Source organism: Stylophora pistillata, chromosome 5 (assembly GCF_964205215.1).
Source record: "Stylophora pistillata chromosome 5, jaStyPist1.2, whole genome shotgun sequence".
In the NCBI taxonomy this organism is placed as follows: Eukaryota; Metazoa; Cnidaria; class Anthozoa; order Scleractinia; family Pocilloporidae; genus Stylophora; species Stylophora pistillata.
Window position 1 is genome coordinate 12,556,724 of NC_142523.1, and position 20,247 is coordinate 12,576,970.

The 20,247-nt window shown below is 39.7% G+C and overlaps 3 protein-coding genes across 4 annotated transcripts; 1 reads left to right on the top strand and 2 right to left on the bottom strand.

The window, feature by feature from the left end:
* Positions 1-1,207: 1,207 nt before the first annotated feature.
* LOC111339418 (uncharacterized) lies at positions 1,208-7,247 on the bottom strand. 2 transcript variants are annotated; one of them, XM_088760903.1, is made up of 3 exons: positions 7,118-7,247; positions 3,785-3,884; positions 1,208-2,569 (listed from the first exon to the last, which is right to left on the bottom strand). In XM_088760903.1, exons 2-3 carry the CDS (start codon positions 3,846-3,848, stop codon positions 2,346-2,348), a joined length of 288 nt encoding a protein of 95 aa, XP_088617029.1. In that variant the 5' UTR covers positions 3,849-3,884; positions 7,118-7,247; the 3' UTR covers positions 1,208-2,345. The 2 variants fall into 2 exon arrangements, with proteins under 2 accessions (XP_088617029.1, XP_088617031.1); XM_088760905.1 differs by having other exon boundaries at positions 3,785-3,880; positions 7,118-7,245.
* A 1,875-nt stretch (positions 7,248-9,122) lies between these two features.
* LOC111339426 (dol-P-Glc:Glc(2)Man(9)GlcNAc(2)-PP-Dol alpha-1,2-glucosyltransferase) lies at positions 9,123-13,873 on the top strand. Its single transcript, XM_022946081.2, has 2 exons — positions 9,123-9,525; positions 11,565-13,873. The coding sequence occupies exons 1-2, from the start codon at positions 9,157-9,159 to the stop codon at positions 12,618-12,620; spliced, it is 1,425 nt and encodes a 474-aa protein (XP_022801816.1). The 5' UTR covers positions 9,123-9,156; the 3' UTR covers positions 12,621-13,873.
* Positions 12,432-19,126, bottom strand: LOC111339425 (uncharacterized). The gene is made up of 7 exons (XM_022946080.2): positions 18,951-19,126; positions 18,543-18,636; positions 17,078-17,657; positions 16,089-16,151; positions 15,009-15,774; positions 14,347-14,711; positions 12,432-13,778 (listed from the first exon to the last, which is right to left on the bottom strand). Exons 1-7 carry the CDS (start codon positions 18,970-18,972, stop codon positions 13,758-13,760), a joined length of 1,911 nt encoding a protein of 636 aa, XP_022801815.1. The 5' UTR covers positions 18,973-19,126; the 3' UTR covers positions 12,432-13,757.
* Between the last annotated feature and the right edge of the window lie 1,121 nt (positions 19,127-20,247).

Here is a 20,247-nt window from a genome sequence, read left to right on the forward strand (position 1 = left end):
TCATAGTTTTATCTTTCATCATTCACGCACGCTTTGCATAAGCTGACCTTATTGTAAGTTACCTAATTTTTAATATTTTAGAAGTATGTTACCATTTCTTATATATTTCTTAATATTGTAAATGAATGCGTAATTCAAGCTTTGGTTGCAGTGTTTTTCAAATAAACTATCTATCTATCTACCTTTAATTTCTATATATAGTCTTTATGCCTTGATTGCGAGGAGACCTTATTTTCTCTTGCCATTATTAGGTGTCGGCACACCAGGTCGAAACCCAACGAAATGTAATACCAAGAGAGAGTCTTATCTTGGACACACGTATACTGTAGAAGACGAGGATTTAGAATTTAGAGACTGAAAACGAGTTACCTCCCTACTACAAGTGTCGTACCGAGACTTCCCACCTCAATGCGGCAGCGACGTTCCTTTCTAATGACTGACGCATAGGTAGAATTTCCGTTAATGAAATAATTGTGGTTGTTGTTATTTTTATCGTGATTATCCTTGGAATCGAACTTCAAATCATTTCTCTCACGATAAATAGAGTGACTTCAACTTTTTGATCATTTGCCTTTTCTAAGGGTCGAGGTCAGGAGTGGGCTCCTGTCGAGGTCAAAGGAGCATACATCACTGTAGTGAACACGTGGGTCTTCTATAATTGGTAAACACGATGACTAGATTTGAATTTGAGACTGAGAATTAACGGCTCCTGCCCCCCTTACGATCGCCAGGCGACAATCTCGTTCCCAGGGCCTTTTCCCTTAGTCGGGGGTGGAGCTGGGGGTGGGAAAAGGCCCTGGGAACGAGGTTGGCCAGGCGGGTGATCGTAACTCTTGAGAATATTCTCTTTGTCTATACTATGGGCAAATGGAAGACTACGTGTTCAAAACTGGCTCTCGTCCGTGCGGTTCCCTTGGCAACTGCACTTTGGGATGTCACGCAATGGTCGTGAAGAAACAGACATGAAGGAGACGTTCTTCAGCGGTTGAAACAGTGAAAACTGAAAATAGAGGTTATTTACAACGAAGACATCCCCAGAAATTTGTTAAGTAATTTGATACAATTGCAAATTTAAACTTACACCATTAGGCAGCAAAAATGAATGTTCTCTTGTTTTCGCTAATAATCTTTGAACTTTTAACAATCGTCGCCTCTTGATCTAATTAATTATCTGCATTCTCTGTCATACATTTCTTATGATTTCAGCTTCAAGAATTTGTTGTTTTTATTCAGAAGTTATCTTTCGTAACTAATATACTGTATTTTTACATTGAAAGAGTTTTTCTTTGAATTTTTGTTACTCTTCGCCGCGCCTTCATGGGGCACTAGAGATTTTCTGACCTTCATGAAGATACTTTTAAGCAATAGAACACGTTTCTCCGGGATAAAGCCACGCGTCATACTGCGAGAATACGAGGAAAGCTTACAAATCACGATCCGAAGGCGAGGGATTTATAAACTGTCCTCGTGTTCTCCTAACATCTCAAGAGAGTTTATCACGTTATAAGAGCCCGAAAAAAAATGCGTTGTATTGCTCTATAACCTAATAACCTGCGTTCTATCGCTCCATAACCTGATAAAGCATCCACTTGAAAACCGAATTCACCAATCAGACGATGCGCACTATTTTCATTATGTTATAATTTATGATAATCTTTATGTCAACATATACTTGGTAACGGAAATGAATAATATTGTTGTAGCTGCCTAGTTCACAAAGAAAGTGACGTAAATCTTCTTTAGCGATTTGTTCTGCTTTTTGAGGGAGTAGTGAAATCTGACCTTAGAGCTTCGGCACGGAAGTTTCTTCGCCCGCGGTAAGTATGAGGCCTAGAGTAACACGAGCCTGCGAGAGGTCTGGCGAATGCTAAGTACTGATAATTAGGGCCAAATCCCCTGCATGCTTTTCCCCGACTCGTCTCAAATCTTCCCTCGGGCGGAGAAACGCACATCAGGTTAGGTCAAGTCTTATCTCGTACCCAGGTCCTACCGTGTATCTGTAACTAAAACCGCTTGAACGTGGGAGGTCTGGGTACTAGAAAAGCCGAGTCTTTATGCAGCTTTTTAAATTTTTTTTTTCTATTACAGCCTGATTTTTCTTTTATATTTCTGTGACACGTGCGTCCCTAGGCTCGTTAATCACTATTTCATTGACCTTTAATCTTTAGGGGTTGTCATAGAAATTTAGTCGGAATAACTACTCAGACTTTCGTAAAATAACTTGACTAAAGAATCTCGTCCGCAGTATGTGGTATCGGATACTATGAAAGCGAGTTATTAACTGTTACAATTCAGCTATTCTCTTAGTATATCAACAATTTTTAAGTAAGTATTTAAGGGTGCGCTCATTTCTTGACAACACAATCTCCATTGTCGTCTATCCCTGTAATAAATTTGTCACCATCGACGCGCAGATTTATAACTTGGATTTCTTTCAAGGGATCTCTAGATTCGGATGCTCCGGTAATGTGAAGCTCCACAGGAACTTCCTTTTTCGGATCGAAGGCAGAATATTTATACTTGCCTTGACCCTCTGAGGCTCGACGGATGATGCGGTATTCTTCAAAACCTGTGAAAGTTTATTTAGAATATTCATCATTTCTCTCACTTTTAATTTCCTTTATCTCGATCTGAGATTTTAGCCCATGCAACAGACGCTGAACAGATAAGAAGGAGAAGAATGGTGTGTAGTGAGGGTTGCGCACGCATAAGTAAGTCATTAGGGACCTTAAGAAACCACGACGGCGACGGCGACGGCAACGAGGACGTGGAAAAACAAGAGATCTAATTGGCAGAACAATAGCTCAGCACGTGCGTTTTGAAACTTTGTACATTTCTTAGCCGTCCTATGCAAAACAACAACGTGAAATCACCAAAATTTGCGTCGTCTGCGAACCGAAACCGCGACGGCAAATTATTTTAATTTCCATTTGGAACTCAACGGCTACTTTATACGTCACGCTGAAGTTGAGCTGTGGCGCTGTATGAGACAGTAAGCTCCTGCAGCCATTTTTGAAATACTAACTAAGAGTGGAAATTCATTTTTTAATCGAAGTCTTCCTTGGCGTCGCCGTCATGGTTTCTTAAGGTCCCTATTAGCGGGACGAGAAGAAGTACGGTGTACGAAGAGTTCATTTATTTGTTTAAGCAGGTTGATTTATTTGGCAGCTGTAATAGCTGATGTAGACCTGCTGTCCTAACCCACCCATCCCACCCCAGGGGAGGACATCCATCACACAGTAATCTCGTGTGTGGGAAATTAACGTCTCCTGCCCCAACCCTGCAGGAGACGGGACCTCCATTTATTCGTCCCTATCCGAGAAGACTAGAATATCTAACCATTTCTTGATGTTATAGAAAGGTAGCAAATTCTTCTCAATTATTTTAAGACCTTGAGGGTTGGTGCGGCCGGGGCTCGAACCCTCGACCTCCCGCACTACAGTCCAGCGCTCTATCCATTGAGCTAACCGGGAGGCGGTTGAAATGAAAGAGGCGGTTGAGATGAGAGAAACTCGCGGTGCAAGGGGAGCGCATGCGCGTCAAACACACGCCCAACGAAAAAATATTGAGGGGTAGAGACTACACGCACCTTTCCAATTTATGCAACTCTAGATCGGTTTTTTTTTTTTTATTTTGTCCTTCATCATTCAGTTGTGAAAGGGGATGAAGTATTAGGATTCCTTTACACGAGTAGACTTTTACAGTTGTATGGTAACACTCAATGTTGCGCTGTGTGTATCAGATCCATTTGAATCAATGTAAATTCTAATTTCTGTTCAAGTACCTTCTAAATTCCCTCCTTCTGCAGTTTGCCATTCCTCTGCCGACAAATAATTGATCAAATCCATGATTTTGGATCCGGGTGATTCACCGTTCGGAGCTGTCTTGTTGAAGCAAAAACAGTATGCATATTATCGCGAGGTCTGAAGCAGAAAAGAGGAATTATTGGAGTGGGGGTGGGGTGGGGGTGGGGTGAGTTAGAGGGAGGCCCCGTTGGGTGCCCGTGACCCCTCCTCCTACCCCTTGTTTAATTCTCAAAAATTCAAAAACACTCGAACCTTACAATTCCAGAGGGAAAAAATGTGCGAATCCGAAGTATTTTCTCGGCTTGAAAAATTCCAGTATCTATAAGACACACAAAGGATGTCTACATGACATTCGGGTGGTTGGTCTAGCGTCTGGTTGTCGGACACGCTGTAACCCGCTGTTCCCCCAATCTTTGAAAAATGTCGGCTATGCCCCTCAGTTATCGAACGATTGTGTAACAACTTTTTCACAGATAAAGGGTTTGTGGTTCAATAGAAGTACACAACACACAGATTTTCAATCATTTACATTGAGTGTTTGTAACCTGAAGCAAATGTTGCTAACTCGACCTCGATGGCACATTCCATGAAGTACCAAGAAACAGGTCGGGAGATGATCTGAAAGTCCAAACAGGTGATACGTGATATGATGGGTAAGACTACGTGGTGAAAGGCTAACCACGCCCACCGACGAACCGACGGCGATTTGACGACGCAGTCATATTTCACGGAATTTATGCGAATTTCACACAGCTAGAGAACACTTCTCCAGAAATTTTTGGGAGGCCTTGGTTATCATTACAGGGACCTTGAGCAAACAAAGACGGCGACCGCGACGCGGAAGAAGTGACAAAACAAAAGATCTAATGGACAGAAAAAAAACTCAGCGCGTGCGTTTTCAAACTTTGTACATTTTTTAATCGTCCTCTCCAAAACAATAACCTGTAATCACCAACATTTGCGAGGTCTGAGAAAGGAAACCCCGACGGCAAATTATTCAAGTTTTTCCATTTGGAAGCTGCTCACATACGTTATACTGAAGTGGCGGAGCACCTCTCTAAGAAGCCAAAATTACATCCAGCCAAACGCGAATTGTAGCTTCCTTTTTATTTGACGACTACTTTGGTGTTGCCCTCCTAATTGCTAAAGTCCCTAACGTTTACTAGAAACAGTGAATGCCGCAGTCGATTTTCTTTTGTTTTTCTATAATGATTGTAAGAATTGAGCTTTCGATCTTCATTCTTGCGCCCAAGTTGTTGAAAAACTACTTTATCAGTAGAAATCTGTACAATCTTAAGCAATATCGAAATGTTCTTCAAACGATCACACAACGTAATCGGAACGACGTGACGCCGTCACGCTCGCTTCATCGCGATCCATAATTCTTCTGAAAAGTAGATTAGGATTTTTGAGCGATTTTTGCACATTGTTTGGGTGTTTTGGCAGCTAAACAGAGCATACTGACTAGACAAGCGAGAAAAGCTGGCACCTTAAACTATTACTGAACGCTGAAAAAAAAAAAAAACAAAATCAAAGGATAATAATTGACGTTCAAAACAAATTACTTGAAATTCAAACAAACTATTCTTTGTCAACTTTCTTAACGTTGATTAAAAGTGATAACTGATTCAAAATGACCTCAGATAAAACAAAAAGCGCAATGACATCCCCAGATAGCTTTGTTTAGAAATGCTGATGGTTATGATAGAATTCACTCTGTGAAAAGTCGGTCTCCTTTCTAATTACAGACTGAAATAAGAGTCCATAACCTTTGCCCTGGCCGCAAATGTTTATATTTAACTGAACCCATTTCAACGACATCGTCAAGTATGATTTGAATGCCAACAATTGGAAAAATAATATTCAGTTTAAATAAAAGAAACTAGCACCCCATGGAGTTTAGCAAGTGTTCTTATCCATATATTACACAACAAAAGCCATGTCTACGTTCCTTTAATACCGAAGTTTTTTTTTTTTCGAGTTCTCCAAATAAAACCGTTCTCGAGCTGTTGAAAACGACTCGAAACTTCTTATCGCGCTTTGAACTTTGCAACAAATCGCATTTCAATGGTTTTTGTCTGTAATCATTTGATCTAAAAGTACTTAAATTTAACGATTCTTCTCCAAGTGCCTGAAGCACTTGTGGTTTTACAATGGAATGGTCAGCGACGTTTGTCTGTGCCCTTTGAAAATGACTGAGATGCCTTGATTCCCAATCCACGTGACGTTGGGAGTAAGAACCATTCAGATACAATGCTTGGCTACCGGACTAATCTCGGTTCAGATATGGGAAAGCTAAATTATTTCCACAGGTTTCAAGAAAAGGGATACGGTTCCACTTAACCCTAACGCAAATATGCTACTGAGTAACTCTTTCATCATGAGAGAGTAGCGTTTCACAAGGAAAAACCTCTTTAATTCCCATTTAAACCGCAATATAAGTGTAACTGGGAATTTTAATGCTTTTGACGATAACTTTTCCTGTTGATGGATTTTTTTCAATGCATTTTAAGAACGCAGCTTTTTTGACCCTGAAGTAAACACTTAAACTAGTGCTGACATGAAGTAAACAAAACCGCTTGGTGGATTTTGGATTTTTCAGCCTACAGTTTGGTTGTAGGAGCTATAAAACGTAATAATTTAATTAAACCCCGAGATTACTAAGCTTTTTCGTCACGGATATGGCGGCCAAGTGTTCTTTGTAGGAGATAACTGGCGACTTTAGTTTTTTAAAGGAGGACTAAAGGAGACTAAAGTGGACTAAAGGTGGTACGTTAATACTTCATAAAGATGTCATTTCCGTTCGTTACCCCTCGAGAGAATTGAAAACAAAAGCATGCAACAAAGTCGCTCTTAAAGCAAACCAGAGCGATACGCATAAGCTACCTAATTTTCTTGCCTGTAAGATCTAAAATTACACACGTGTTGAAGCAGCCGCGTGGATCGCCAACATAATGCTTTCACGATCACTCAATTGTGAAACAAGGTTAGTCAACTCGCTTTTGTCCTACACCCTTGTCATAATGAAAATGTTCTTTACTTTAAACAAAGCCAAGTGATTTGAAGCTTGGCTATCTTTGTGTTCGATGTTGAAAAGCTTTTTCTACTGCAAGCTGTTTTATTTAAGCCGCATAAAGCACCCTGGGTGTGTTAACAAGAGATCAGAAATTGGCCACCAAATCAAGGCCGTAATTGACAACGTAAACAGATGCGAACTTAACAACTTTAGCACGCTGGAATTCTGGACAAATCTTAAGCACACTTGAAGGGTGTTTCACATTTCAAATAAAACTATAAAATATGTCATTTACCTGTGTCTTGTGATCTATGTAGAGTGCAAGGAAAACTCAGTCGTTAAGTAGCAAAAACCTGATATCCAACAAGCACCTTGTCCAGATGAGTAAATGACCCTCGTTACTTAGCCGGAGCTAATTAAATTCGCTATGAAACACGCCAGCGTGTGATTGGCTTAGAACACTGCTTATTGACGAAAATGATCTGCAGTTCATTTAATTTCATTAGCTGACGGTGCGAGAGGGCGAAACTCACGCAATCAAGGAGCCACGGGGCAACCACTTTAGTTTTTTAGTTGATTATTTCGATCGCTTTAGCACGCACGCACGGACGCACACTTTGCATGCCTATAAGATATGTCTGCCAAGCGTTTACGGTGAACACACTGTAACGGGCTCAAGTATTCGTGTCTAAAGGTTTTAACAGGCTTAAAGCACCTTGTTTCATGATATTCACTAATGAGCGTGCGAAAACACATCCTTCGAAATAAATTGAGCTTACGTACTGATAAAACTTACCCATTTCCTGAAATATGACACGCGTTTTGATTTAACAGCTTAAAACGTTTATAAAATATAGGGTAGTCATTATTTATGACCTAGAAGGGGGCGGGGGGGGGGGGGAGTACGGGGTAAAGAATTTTAGGCGTGTCGCAAATTATTAACCTGATCCCTTTGTCAGGTTCTGTACTATTCTGATGATCCCTACCTGGTAGTCATTTTTTTCTTTAGTCCCCTTTTACATTCTGTTAGGGACGACTGATCCCCTACCCTCTGTTCTCCCCGAATATCTTGTAATCCCCCCAGAATCCTCTGACCCCTTCCCCCCCCGGCGATAGATGATGTAAATAATGACTGCTCCCGACGTTAATTTTCAATCGGTGATTGATGGTTTTACCTGTGATCGTAATGTGTACTTTTCAAGAATAACTACTCTGAAAGCTGTTTTCATATTACCTCTGAATAGATTTCTGTACCTGGGTGCTGTACTTTAAGCTTGTTATTGACGTAGAGAAACACAGAATAGCTAAGAAATTGTTGGCAGTTTTAAAGCTTCTAGTGACAACCTAGCCTGAGAAAAACACAGAATTGCAAAAAAAATGTCGGAGTTTTCAAGAAGGCTAGGTGGATAGAAAGGCTGATTCCAGACCCTCGGTGTTAATCATTTGAACCCTGTCGTTGATCATAGCTTAGTAACCCCCTCTAAGACTTGCTATCATCTAAATTCTCCTGACAGTCTCGCCACTTAATCAAACATCATGCTCATGAGATAAAATGAAAGGAAATGATCACCTGCTTAAGAATTCCTTGATTATTTAACATATTATCCTCGTCATCATCATCATAGAAAACGGACAGAGAACAGCGTGGAGAATATGCACACGGATGTCTGGGTGCAAAGGGTTATTACGGCATTTTCGTTACTTGCTTTTAAACCTAACTTTGCAGCACAAATGAAGGGCTCTGTTTGATGATTACGTGCATACTCATGGTCAAACTTGGCTTTCAAGGTTGTGGAAATTATGAATTAAAAAAGACTAAGCTATAGTAGCTATGGCAGTCTAAATCCCACAGGTATCAACGAACGCTTTTCATTCCACTAATTTATTCGTGTTTTTCACGTTGCCATGTTCCCACGAATCACGTAGCTCCTTTTTCTGCCTTTAAAAGCACACACAACCCACAATTTCCCTATTCGCTCGGACGAAGGGCTAACGCTCGAAACGTCAGCTTTTATAATCGTAACGGTGGCCAATTTACCATTTCAACTTTGTTGATATATTCAAATTATTTCGTTACCCCCACCGACGCAGCCCCAAACAGTTTCTTTAGAAACTATCAGCCGTTATAGCATAGCTGATCACATTTTCTCGGCGCATCATTTTTTGGCCGTCTATTATTTTTCGGCCTTCTATTATTCCTCAGCCTTAGTGGTAAGTAGTTTAATTGTGCTGGAATGGGATCAAGGAGTTGAGGAACGAACTCTTGCCCACTCCAGGGCCCTGGGGCAATTTTGTCTAGTCCCACAATACTTAGGTGTTAAACTTTCAATCAAAATGGCGGCCTTTTCGTTCTACGCATGGTACTCCAGTTTATTTGCAGTTTCTATGGGCATTTTCCTTCAATTCAACACAAAACAGTCACAACCGTATATGGATGAGATCTTCCATGTCCCCCAAGTTCAGAAATACTGCGATTACAAGTTCGATGAGTGGGATCCAAAGATAACAACATTGCCAGGATTGTATTTAATTTCCTTCGCGTGTTTGCGAGCTTTGGCGTTTCTCGTCGGACACGAACTACGTGTTGTGTGTTCGACGTTTTTTCTACGGATGGTGAACACTTTGTTTCTGATGGGTAATGTGTGGCTTCTGAGGCAGATCCTGTTTCGTCTTCACTGCGACAAAACCCGACAGTCACGCAAGGTACGATTTTAAAAGACGTGTATTGGAATTTTATGAATGGTGTGATGTGCTCAGATTTCCATACGCAATCGAGTCATACGGTATCAAAAAGTTATAGAATGGGTGGCAAGGGTCTGAGTCACTCGCTAGGTATCGAATGCCAGACCTTCAAATTTCGGGTCCCCTCACCTTTTACCCCTAAAGGAGATTATCATCTAATTTATCTTTGCAATATCACCTCTTAATCAAATATTAAGGTCACGGGAACAGGAAAAAAATCACCAGCTAAAGAAGCTCTTGATTACTAAGCAATTCTCCTTGTCAGCACCTTGGGAAATGTATAGGGAACAGTATGGAGAATATGCATACTAATGTTAGGGTGTACAGGGCTAAACCCATGAGCTACAGAGAAGTCTGGTGAGATTGCTGCCATTACTAGTTCATAGCTGCATCAAGCATTCTGTATGGTTTGGAAGTCTAGAAAGCGTTATTTTAGTTGATATAATTAAATGGTGAATACATAGGTTGGTCATCAACTGAAGGTAATTGTCGAAGGAAGATGCTATTCTGCAAATGCTGCAGGCATAATCAGAAAAAAAAAAAACTTAGAGTGCTCTCAGAAGGAAGCAAAACCTACAGACTTTCAACTACAGTGGAATCCCGATTTCTCGCACCCTCGGTTTCTCGAACCTCCCAATATCTCGAACCAAACCTTGTTTCCCTTGAATAAAGGCTGATAGTTTCTAAAGAAACTGTTTGGGACTGCGTCGGTGGGGGTAACGAAACAATTTCAATATATAAACTGGCAACCGTTAAGATTATAAAAGCTGACATTTCGAGCATTAGCCCTTCATTGGAACGAATAGAGGAATTCTGGGTTGTGTGTGCTTTTAAAGGCAGAAAATGGAGCTACTCTCATGTTTCACCCTCACAACCACTCAGTTAAATCCATCATTCTTAAAAACTTTAAATTACTTCAAAATAATCCAGAGACAAGCACTATCTTTTCGCAGCCTCTACTCATTTCATTCAAACGCGACAAAAACATAGGCAATTTTTTTTGTCAGAAGTTCTTTTCAGACTAATGACCATCAGGCACTTTTAAATGTGCTCGTGCACGATGCAAAATGTGTCCTTTCATTCCAAACGATCCATTTTAAGATCACCGATCACTTCACGTGCACCTCCACCAATGTAATCTAATGCATAACTTACACTCATTGCAAAAAGATTTACATTGGTGAAACAGGCAGAAGACTAGGTGACCGATTCTGAGAACACCTTTGCGATGTGGAGAGGAATGACAAGGACACATCAAAACCAGTTGCTAGACATTTTAATTTACCTAATCATTCTAAGCAACATATGGCAATCTGCGGTCTTTCCTTACAGTTAGGTAGCACGGAAAGCCATAAAACTCTTGAACAAAAGCTCATCTTTCAAACCGGCAGTCTAAATCCCACAGGTATCAACGAAGGCTTGTCATTTCACTAATTTATTCATGTTTTTCTCGTTGCCATGTTCCCACCAATCACATAGCTCCATTTTCTGCCTTTAAAAGCACACACAACCCACAATTCCTCTATTCGCTCCAACAAAGGGCTAACGCTCGAAACGTCAGCTTTTATAATCTTAACGGTGGCCAATTTATCATTTCAACTTTGTTTATATATTGAACTTGTTTCCCCTTGGTTTGCTTCACTTGCAATTTCACCCCCAATTTCTTGAACCAATTTGTGTTTCCCCTGGAGGTTCGAGAAATCGGGATTCCACTCTAGTACTTCAGAAGCTCAATTACTGTGCCATGGGAGACTCGTGGCAAGCTAGGTCATTCAACTGGGTCCATGGTGACAATTCTTCAACATACTTCAAGGATAGGAATGTTGATATGAGGTGCTTATAAACAGTGATGATGTAAATGAAGATAGTAAATTTTGAGCCTGGTGATTTAAGTGAAGGAAGATGTTACCTGCATTCAGTAAATGACACTCGACCAACAAATTGTTGTTACTGCATAACAATTGGTGATATTTCATTCCATTTTTTCCCCCTCTGAACAGGGAGATAAACCCACGGCAGAGGAGAAAACTTCACCCACGAAATGTTCTGTGACAGCTTTGGTCTTGGCCTTATTTCCTTTGCTGTATTTCTTTACATTCCTCTACTACACGGATTCAAGTTCAACCTTCTTTGTTCTTCTCTTATATTACCTCAGCCTTCGTGGAAACCATTTCATTGCAGCCTTTATTGGTGCAGCATCAATTGTCGTCCGTCAAACTAATGTCATATGGGTTGTGTTCACAGCTGGAGTAACCACAATAGAAACTTTACAACCAGCTGGGAAAGAAACAGCTTCCTCAACCTTTGTCACAGAACTAAAGGAATATATCACATCATTTTACAACAACTTCTTCAAGGTTTTCAAATGTCTCTGGGCGTATGGTATAGTTGTAGCATGTTTTGCTTTTTTTGTGGTCATAAATGGTGGAATTGTAGTTGGCGACAAGAGTCAACATCAGGCGCGCTTAAATTTCCCACAGTTGTTTTACTTACTGACTTTTACCCTTGCCTTCAGCAGCTCACAGCTACTTTTGCCTCAAGACGTTGCAAACTATTTGAAAACCTTTCAAAACACTGTTAAAAAACCATTGTATATCATAGGGTTGCTTTTAGCTGCTTTATCCATGATTTTAATCATTTACAAATTTACATATGTGCATGAGTACCTCCTAGCTGACAATCGGCACTACCCATTCTACATTTGGCGTAAAGTGTATGCAAGGCATTGGTTAGTGAAATATGCCCTTGTACCTTTGTATATATTTTCAGCATACTGCATCCACCGACAGCTATCTCTAACACAACCAAGGACATGGCTAGCTATGTTCTACGTTTGTGTTTCCATAGTTACTGTCCCACAAAAACTGTTGGAGTTTCGATACTTTATTATCCCATATATTTTCTATCGGCTTCACAGTCCACTAGGGTCTTATACAAGACTTGCATTAGAATGCACTTTATATGCAGCTGTGAATGCAATTACTTTCTATTTGTTCTTAGAAAAACCATTCCATTGGGCTCACAGTCCTAAGGCAGTTCAAAGGTTTATGTGGTAGTCAAGCAATCAAATTAAAATGAAGATTATTATTTGTACCTCTGTAAACATGCAGGCTTGGAAATTCAAAACTGTGCTAGTTGGCTCATTTGTTAACCCTTTGGCTCCCAGAAGTGATAATTACACAACTTCTCCTCAGAATATCCATACATTGTCTAGTAAATAGGTAATGAGAATACTCAAACTTATCAGTTAGAAATTGTTACCTTATAACACCAAATTCTTGTAACTAATTTGTAAAGGTCATAACATGATTTTAAGTGCAATTTGGTGTTGATAAGCACAAGTAAACAATTTTTCAGCCAACAAAATTGCATGAGCCTCTAGGGTGAGTGCAATTTGAAGTCTTTGAAACATTTGCAGGCAAAATTAGAGAAAATCATGTTGTCACAGATTACCTGTGGGTAAATGGCTGGAAATTATGGTATTAATTGACATGAGTAAGGCATCACAGATGTCTAGACAGATGAAATTTTGGCTGTGCTGGCACTATGTAATTTGCCTTTATGTTACAAATTTGCACTCGTGTTACATGAAAAATGCACTCATTTTCAGTCAATCAGACATGCATAATTTTTTGGTGTATTATTAGCAAGGAAATGTGTAGCAGCAAAAGGGGAGAAGTAAAGATCAGGACTGGGAGTTTAAGAGTTTATCTCCAAAATTACAAAAGATTTAAAAGCTTTCTATGTCACAGAAGTAGTGGAGTGTAAATTTATAGTGTGCTCATTACAGCAGTTGCTAACTTTTCATAATTAAAGTTTTGAATCATGTACCGTGTTAAGAATGTACACTTAATTATTATAATCTCAACGCGAGGCAAATTCAATGGTATTTCCATATGGTTAAGAAATAATGTCAAGACAAAATCTAGTTAGTAACTCCAACAAAACAAACTATATGTAATACATACTGTTTGCCAAGAAACACTCATGTACAAGTTACATTCATTGTGTTTGACAATCAGTAAGGTGACTTCCCTGGATAACCTGTGAAAAAAATTTCACAGGTGTTAATTTCTTTACTTTTAATTTCTAAAGAATTTTCATTGTGCTCTGATTGTTTTATTTGAAAATCTGGTCTTCCTCTTGATTCTGGGCTTTAAATGCCAGCCATACTCCCACGTTGTATGACATCTTCATATGTCAATAAGATTTCCCTGCAAAAGAATAAGAGAAATGAACATGTGCATGTAAGCTGTTGATTACTGGTAAGAATATAAGGAGAACTAATAAATATCTTAATAAGAATGAAGCAATGTTTTATGAAATAATTTGGATATATCAACAAAGTTGAAATGGTAAATTGGCCACTGTAACGATTACAAAAGCTGACGTTTCGAGCGTTAGCCCTTCATCGGAGCGAATAAAGGAATTGTGGGTTGGGTGTGCTATTAAAGGCAGAAAAAGGAGCTACGTGATTGGTGGGAACATGGCAACGAGAAAAACACAAATATATTAGTACAATGAAAAGCGTTCGTTGATACCTGTGGGATTTATGAATGTTTTATGAAGTTTTCTTAAATTCAGCAGGTGCATCATCATTACTGTTAGGATAATTGACAGTTTTGGAGAACTTACTTTTGAGCTGTACTGTAGACTATCATTATCATCATCATCATTCTTATTATGATCATGATCTAATCTCTGGTACAAAGAAACATGCAGATCTTTTTTTTTTCTTTGCCTGTGAGGCTATAGTAGTAAGGTAGCACTAATCTCACTTACTTCTCTGGACACAGCAGGTGACCATTCAATCAAATTTCTAGCAACTGAATCATCATTAGTGTAATCACTTATGGGATCAGTAGTAACTAACTGGGATGCTGGAGAAAACGGATCAGATATTCTTGTGTGGGAATGTGATAGTTGCACATTTGGGTCTGGTTGAGAGGCAAAACTCCTTGGTTTGACTTCAGCTGAGGGGGAGAGGCCAAATGTAAGGGGATCAGGAGGCACATCGTTAATGCTTATTGATCTACACTTCTGTGACTGGGATCTAGTGATCCTGCTTTTCACAGGAGTTGGCAGATGAGAGCGTCTCTTCTGGTTGTTTGCACTCAGTGACTTTCTTTTTATGGTATTGCTGGGAACTGCCAAAAAAAAAAATATATATAAAAAATGGACTTGAAGTAATGAGAAAGAAACTGTGACAGGAGAATAAATAGTAGATAAAACCCCCACTCTTTAATTTAGGGAGCTAAGCCAACTGAAATTTAGCCAGATAATGCTTCATAACAGCAACAAAATTCTCTGATCTGATTAACAAATCCCTGTGTTAACAAGAACTTGCCTTCCTTCAACCCAAGTAACATGTATGCCAATCATGTATTGAATTTTACTCAGCAAGGAAGGGCAGTGTAATAAGAAGCAATAATAACGATCTGTACCTGGATTTGGTGGAGTAACCTTATCATTGGATGCATAAATTGCATTTTCAGGGGTGGATGGTGGGGGGGAATTCTTGTCCTGAGTCTTTGAGGATATGGCTGCCATTGTGCCGCTGTTGTGCCTTTGCAAAGAGGTTTGAACATTTGAGGCACTAGCCCTGGGTGTGACACTTCCTCTTCTCCTTGGAGTTAAAGACACTGCAGGGCTTTTCCCTCTGGTGGGTGTTTGTGCCCATCGTCTAACAGCCTGGCCAGTTGGAGTGTTGCTCCCACTTTGCCTTACAGGTGTATTAAATGACTTGGACCTCTGTATGTTATTGGGTGTCTGTGACCTAGTGACCATTTGCTCGGAGCACATTCCACTTTGGCGATGTACAGGGGTATTGCCAGGCACCCCCTTTGATTTTAGAGGATCAGTAGGTGTTGGTGGGGCTTTCTTGCTGTGAGTAACAGGCAGTGGAAGTGCTTTCACAGGCTGAGGTCGTCCTTTAGGCCTGGCAAAGGCGGGCTTGGTCAATGCACCAGTTCCATTTACAGGCTTCAAGCAGGCCTTAGTAGCCGGAACTTTGCGTGCACAGGGAGTTGGAATAGATGAAATGTCAGAAGAGGAACCTTTGGAGATGACAAAAGTCTCATTCATATCAGTTGACTGAACTGATACAGCACTGGATGTAGAAGACACAGATGAAGACGAACTTGTACGGCGTCGTCTGGGCTTACAACCAAATCCTGGAGGTTTTATTCCACTTTGTGAAACACGTGGAATCTGTGAATTGGAAGACAAATTAATCCCAGCTCAACAAACATATGGGTGATGTAGTAACAAGAGATTTTTGATGAGTAAACATGAAAATATACTTCAAGTCTAGATGAACAATTTTCACAGTCAAGCAGCCATGGCAGAAAAAAGAATTTAATCTCCGATATCTATAGCCTTGAAGCAGGCCTTTGTTATTATTATTAATAGTGACAGCTGTTGTTTCTTTATCAATCAATTAAAAAAATCCAGCAGTACTGAGTACTCTTAGTTACTGATAAAGTAAATTCATTTGAGGTTTTATTGTGTTTACATGTAGTTACCTTTTCTTTTTCTGAACCACCAGTTGTCTGTCTCAGACCATATAGATGTTCTACTTTTATAGGCTGTAATAAAATGATTTAATATGGCAAATTAGTTGAATAATAGTCTGTACTTTGTTCTAACTGCCACCCTAAATTTAAAAATAAGAATGGATTGTACTGGAAAGCTTGAAGAAAAGACTAAAAAACAGAACAAAAAATGTTCATAAAAGTCGACCAGTTCTACTGAATCACAAAAATAATCGTAGTTCAATAAAAAGAATTGCCAGAAGCCAAAACTACATTTGTAAGGAAATAAAAAATTTGATCCACTTTTAAATTGAATTTGTTGAGGTTTCCATCCCAATAGACGATGGGCTGGGTTGTGTAAGATTCATCAAGATCTACTAGAGCTGGAAAATTGTTTTCAAAGACTTCAAAATAGGAATAAAAGCAATAGAATGAGATAGTAGTCTTAAAATGTGGGAGAAAAACATAAGCTTCCAGTGCAATTGCAGTCATTGGGCTACCAATTTTAAGTTAAATTCATGGCTGGGCTCTAAAAAAAATTGAAGGGAGCCCAGTGCTGTGAAACTGTGAAACCCAGGATGCCCAGCATATGTGTTATGTGAAAAGACTAAGATTCCTGAGTCGCCCAAGAGCAAAAGTAAGGCGCCAGGGGTCACCAGGCACTGCTAGACCACTGCCTTGAAATTATAAGACCGGGCCTATTGGTTTGAGTACAGTTTACTTTACATTGAGCCCTTGAAACTCCCAGAAGTGATCAAGATGTAACTTCTCTCAATAATATCTATACATTGTCCCACAAACTTGTAGTGAGAATACTCAAATTTATTGGGTAGAAGTTGTTATCTTAATCTAATTTACCAAATTCTCATAACTAATTTACATGGAAATGTACAGCAGCCAGAGGGGAGAATTAAAAATCAGATCTTTGGAGTTCAAAGGTTAATGAAACAATGGTGAAAGAGCAACACAATCATACTCACAGAATTAAAACAACTCCTGGTCTTTAGTGTCATTTGTGTTGTGGGAAGCTTGGATTGAGCAAACTTGCGACTATTCTGCAAAGGACGCGCTTTTCGTCTTTTGAATGGTGACTGAAACGCTCCACTCTGAGAGTTGCTTTCTTGCAAGATTCGTCTTGGTGTAAAAGGAATGTTCATGTCATCTGAACATTCTGTTGACTGTGGTGAAATACTGTTGGCTGACTCAGGGGAAGATGCAGATTTTGTAGTTCTTTTGTTATCTTCTAGATCTCCTTTTGCAGTCATGTTTTTATGATCATCTTCAACTGTAAATGTTTGTGATAAAAGCTCACAGATATCACGATTTTCCTTTCCATCTGTAACATTATCATTATTCTGAGTGAAGGAAGAGTTTTTGATAAATATTGACACTGCAGTTGCTTCTTTATACAGTTCAGCAATTTGTTCACCATTAAGGGGACTTAAGGGTTTAAATTTGTCATCATCTTGAAGTTCACTGTTAACAGTAACACATCTTTCTCTGTGACCCACAGGACCAAAGAAAACTTCATCTTCATCTTCTAAATCAGCATTATGCTCTCTGATAAAGCAAAAAAGAAAAATTAATTACCTATTCTTTAATAGCAAGTACTGGTAAAAGCATTTCCAGGTAATTCTTGGGTGAAGGCAGAATTTTGAGTGGGAGGGCTCCTACATTGAGGGGCAATGCCAGGTTGCTGGCTAGTCTTGGGAAAGTAGACTTCTTTACAGTTCAAGGGAATGCTCGTCAGAAATTTTTAAGTTTTGCCTCTCAAGAAGACACTCCTTGGCACAAGCCAAGCTTTATTTAACCCCTCTAAGAGACCATTTTGAAATAGAGACATTTTGCTGTAATTTTTATTTAATAGACATTGATGTCATTTTAAAAAAATCAAGATCTTCGTAGCTGTAATGTCGTTTTATGCAAAACACCCTAGGTGGGACCAAAATCTTTAATTTATCCCCTGAAGCAAAACAAAGGCTGTGCTCTAAGGAAAATTGAATGGAGCCCGTGCTTTAAAACTGCGAAATCCAGGGTGCCCAGCATGTACTTTGTATGAAAAAACTAAAATTCTTGAGTCACCCAAGAGCAAAAGTAAGGCGCCAGGGGCCACCGGGCACAGCTAGACCACAGCCTTGAAACCGACAAGTATCCTTGCCCCTTTCATTAGGAGTTGCAATTATATTAAAGCTTTATTGAAGAGTAAAACCAGTTGGGAATTTGACCTCCCCTTAAGATAGAGACTTCAAAACTGTGTCTAAGACCCAACGCACATTTGTGTGTCGATAAACATAAAAATAATTCAACACAGTTTACATTCCTTGCTAAAAGTATGACATGTGAGCAGCTATAATTCAACTGAAATTGTGGGAACAACTGCTATAATTTTCCAATCTAGTCAACGTTGATAATCACATGTATACATGTACGTACAGTGTAACTTACCGAACATCAAAATCAATTGGCGAAAGTGGCACGTCGAAATCGAACTGCTCGTCTTCAATCAGACTAGACACACCGCCAATAGTACAGGGAAACGCTACAAGGGTAGAATACGACATTCAAACAGTTTGTCGAAATGGAAGTACAGTTTTAGAAGTTGCCAAAGACAGTTAAACGTAATCTTACGCTCATGAAAAACGCTTTCAGACCATGACTGAGCTTCTGGGACGAAGGAGCCAACAACTTTTTAGTAAATGATAAAGACAACTTAGTAACATTACGACAGGGTTTCTAGTTCTTAAAAAATAAATTTTGTGAAAAGCTTCCACAAACAAACGATCCTTTACTTCTTCCACACAAAGGTCAATACCGGGATAAAAACACAAGCTCAGAAAGCTCGTAAAAACTTACCTTCACGCTTTGAGGTTGCCATGTGGAATACATATGTTAATAGGCCATTTTGTTTAGTTTTTCAAAGGAGAATTTGCAAATGCTTGAGCAAGTTAAAAAAAAAAGCAGAGAAGGAGAACTCGTTCAAATCTGTTCTAAGGGTCCAGATCTTCCCGGCAAAGATTTAAAATTATCACGTGACGAACGAACTCTGTCGCAATTGGCCAATTTTAATGACAACACATTCGTTGTTTTATTTCTTTGATTCTCTCTCTCTCATTTTCATTTATAGTAGAACAACTGATCGCTTCCTTTTGCGAAAATACCTGTGAGTTAAATCTAAAATAAATGCTGAAAAATAGAAATTCTAAAATGCATTCTTCACGAGTATGTCGACAGTTTGTGGCACCTTTCCAGATGGAGGGTGGAGGATCACAAGCTCACTCCACCCCCTAAATTTGTTTTCCGACCGCTCTCTCTCTCTCCCGGTCTTTCCCGATGAAGTAGCTTAAACTGACGTCAAATTTTTTTAATCAGCGTAACGGATTACGTCAAGGACTTCTCCAAGTCTAAGGGCCTGATTACATGAGCCGAGCTGGCCCGGGCTGATTTCTTTTGTTTTCACGCTTTGGCGAACACCAAAACAAAAGAAATCAGCCCGGCTAACAGGGCCAGCCCGGCTCATGTAATCAGGCCCTAAGAAAATTATTTCGTAGGGAACTCCTCAGTGAGAGTGCGAAAGAGATTTCATAAATTCCACATTCATAAACATCTCTTTGGGGACTGCAAAATCTTACTCGAAAGATGGCTATATCTAAAAAATGAAAATAAAAATTTCTTTAATAAAGTTCGGATATAACGGGCGCTGTTATCGGTTGAAATAGACTTTCTCAAAGTCGTTCGCTTGGTTTTCTGTTCTGGTGTGGTAGGACCCCCTCGGCTCGACGCTCGGCTCGCTCGCGATTCGCGCTCACTGTCGCGCTACGCCGGCTCAAAAGCGCGACCTGTGAGCAAGTCTACGGTTGAAAGAACGTGCTCTCTCAGAGTACAAAACGTGGATAAAGGGGGAGGGGGTAAATTTCTAAAGATACTGTGGTGCGGGGTCGATGAGGAAGTACAACAAGAAAGGGACTTTAAGCTGTCAGGAGGGCAACGCCACGGAAGACGTCGATTAAAAAATGAGTTTCTACTTTCATTTAGAATTTCGAAAATGGCTGCATGTGTTTCCCGTCTCATAGGGCGCCAGAACTCAAACTTAACATAACGCATAAAAGTAGCGTGGAGTTCCAAATGTAAATTAAAATAATTTGCCGCCGCG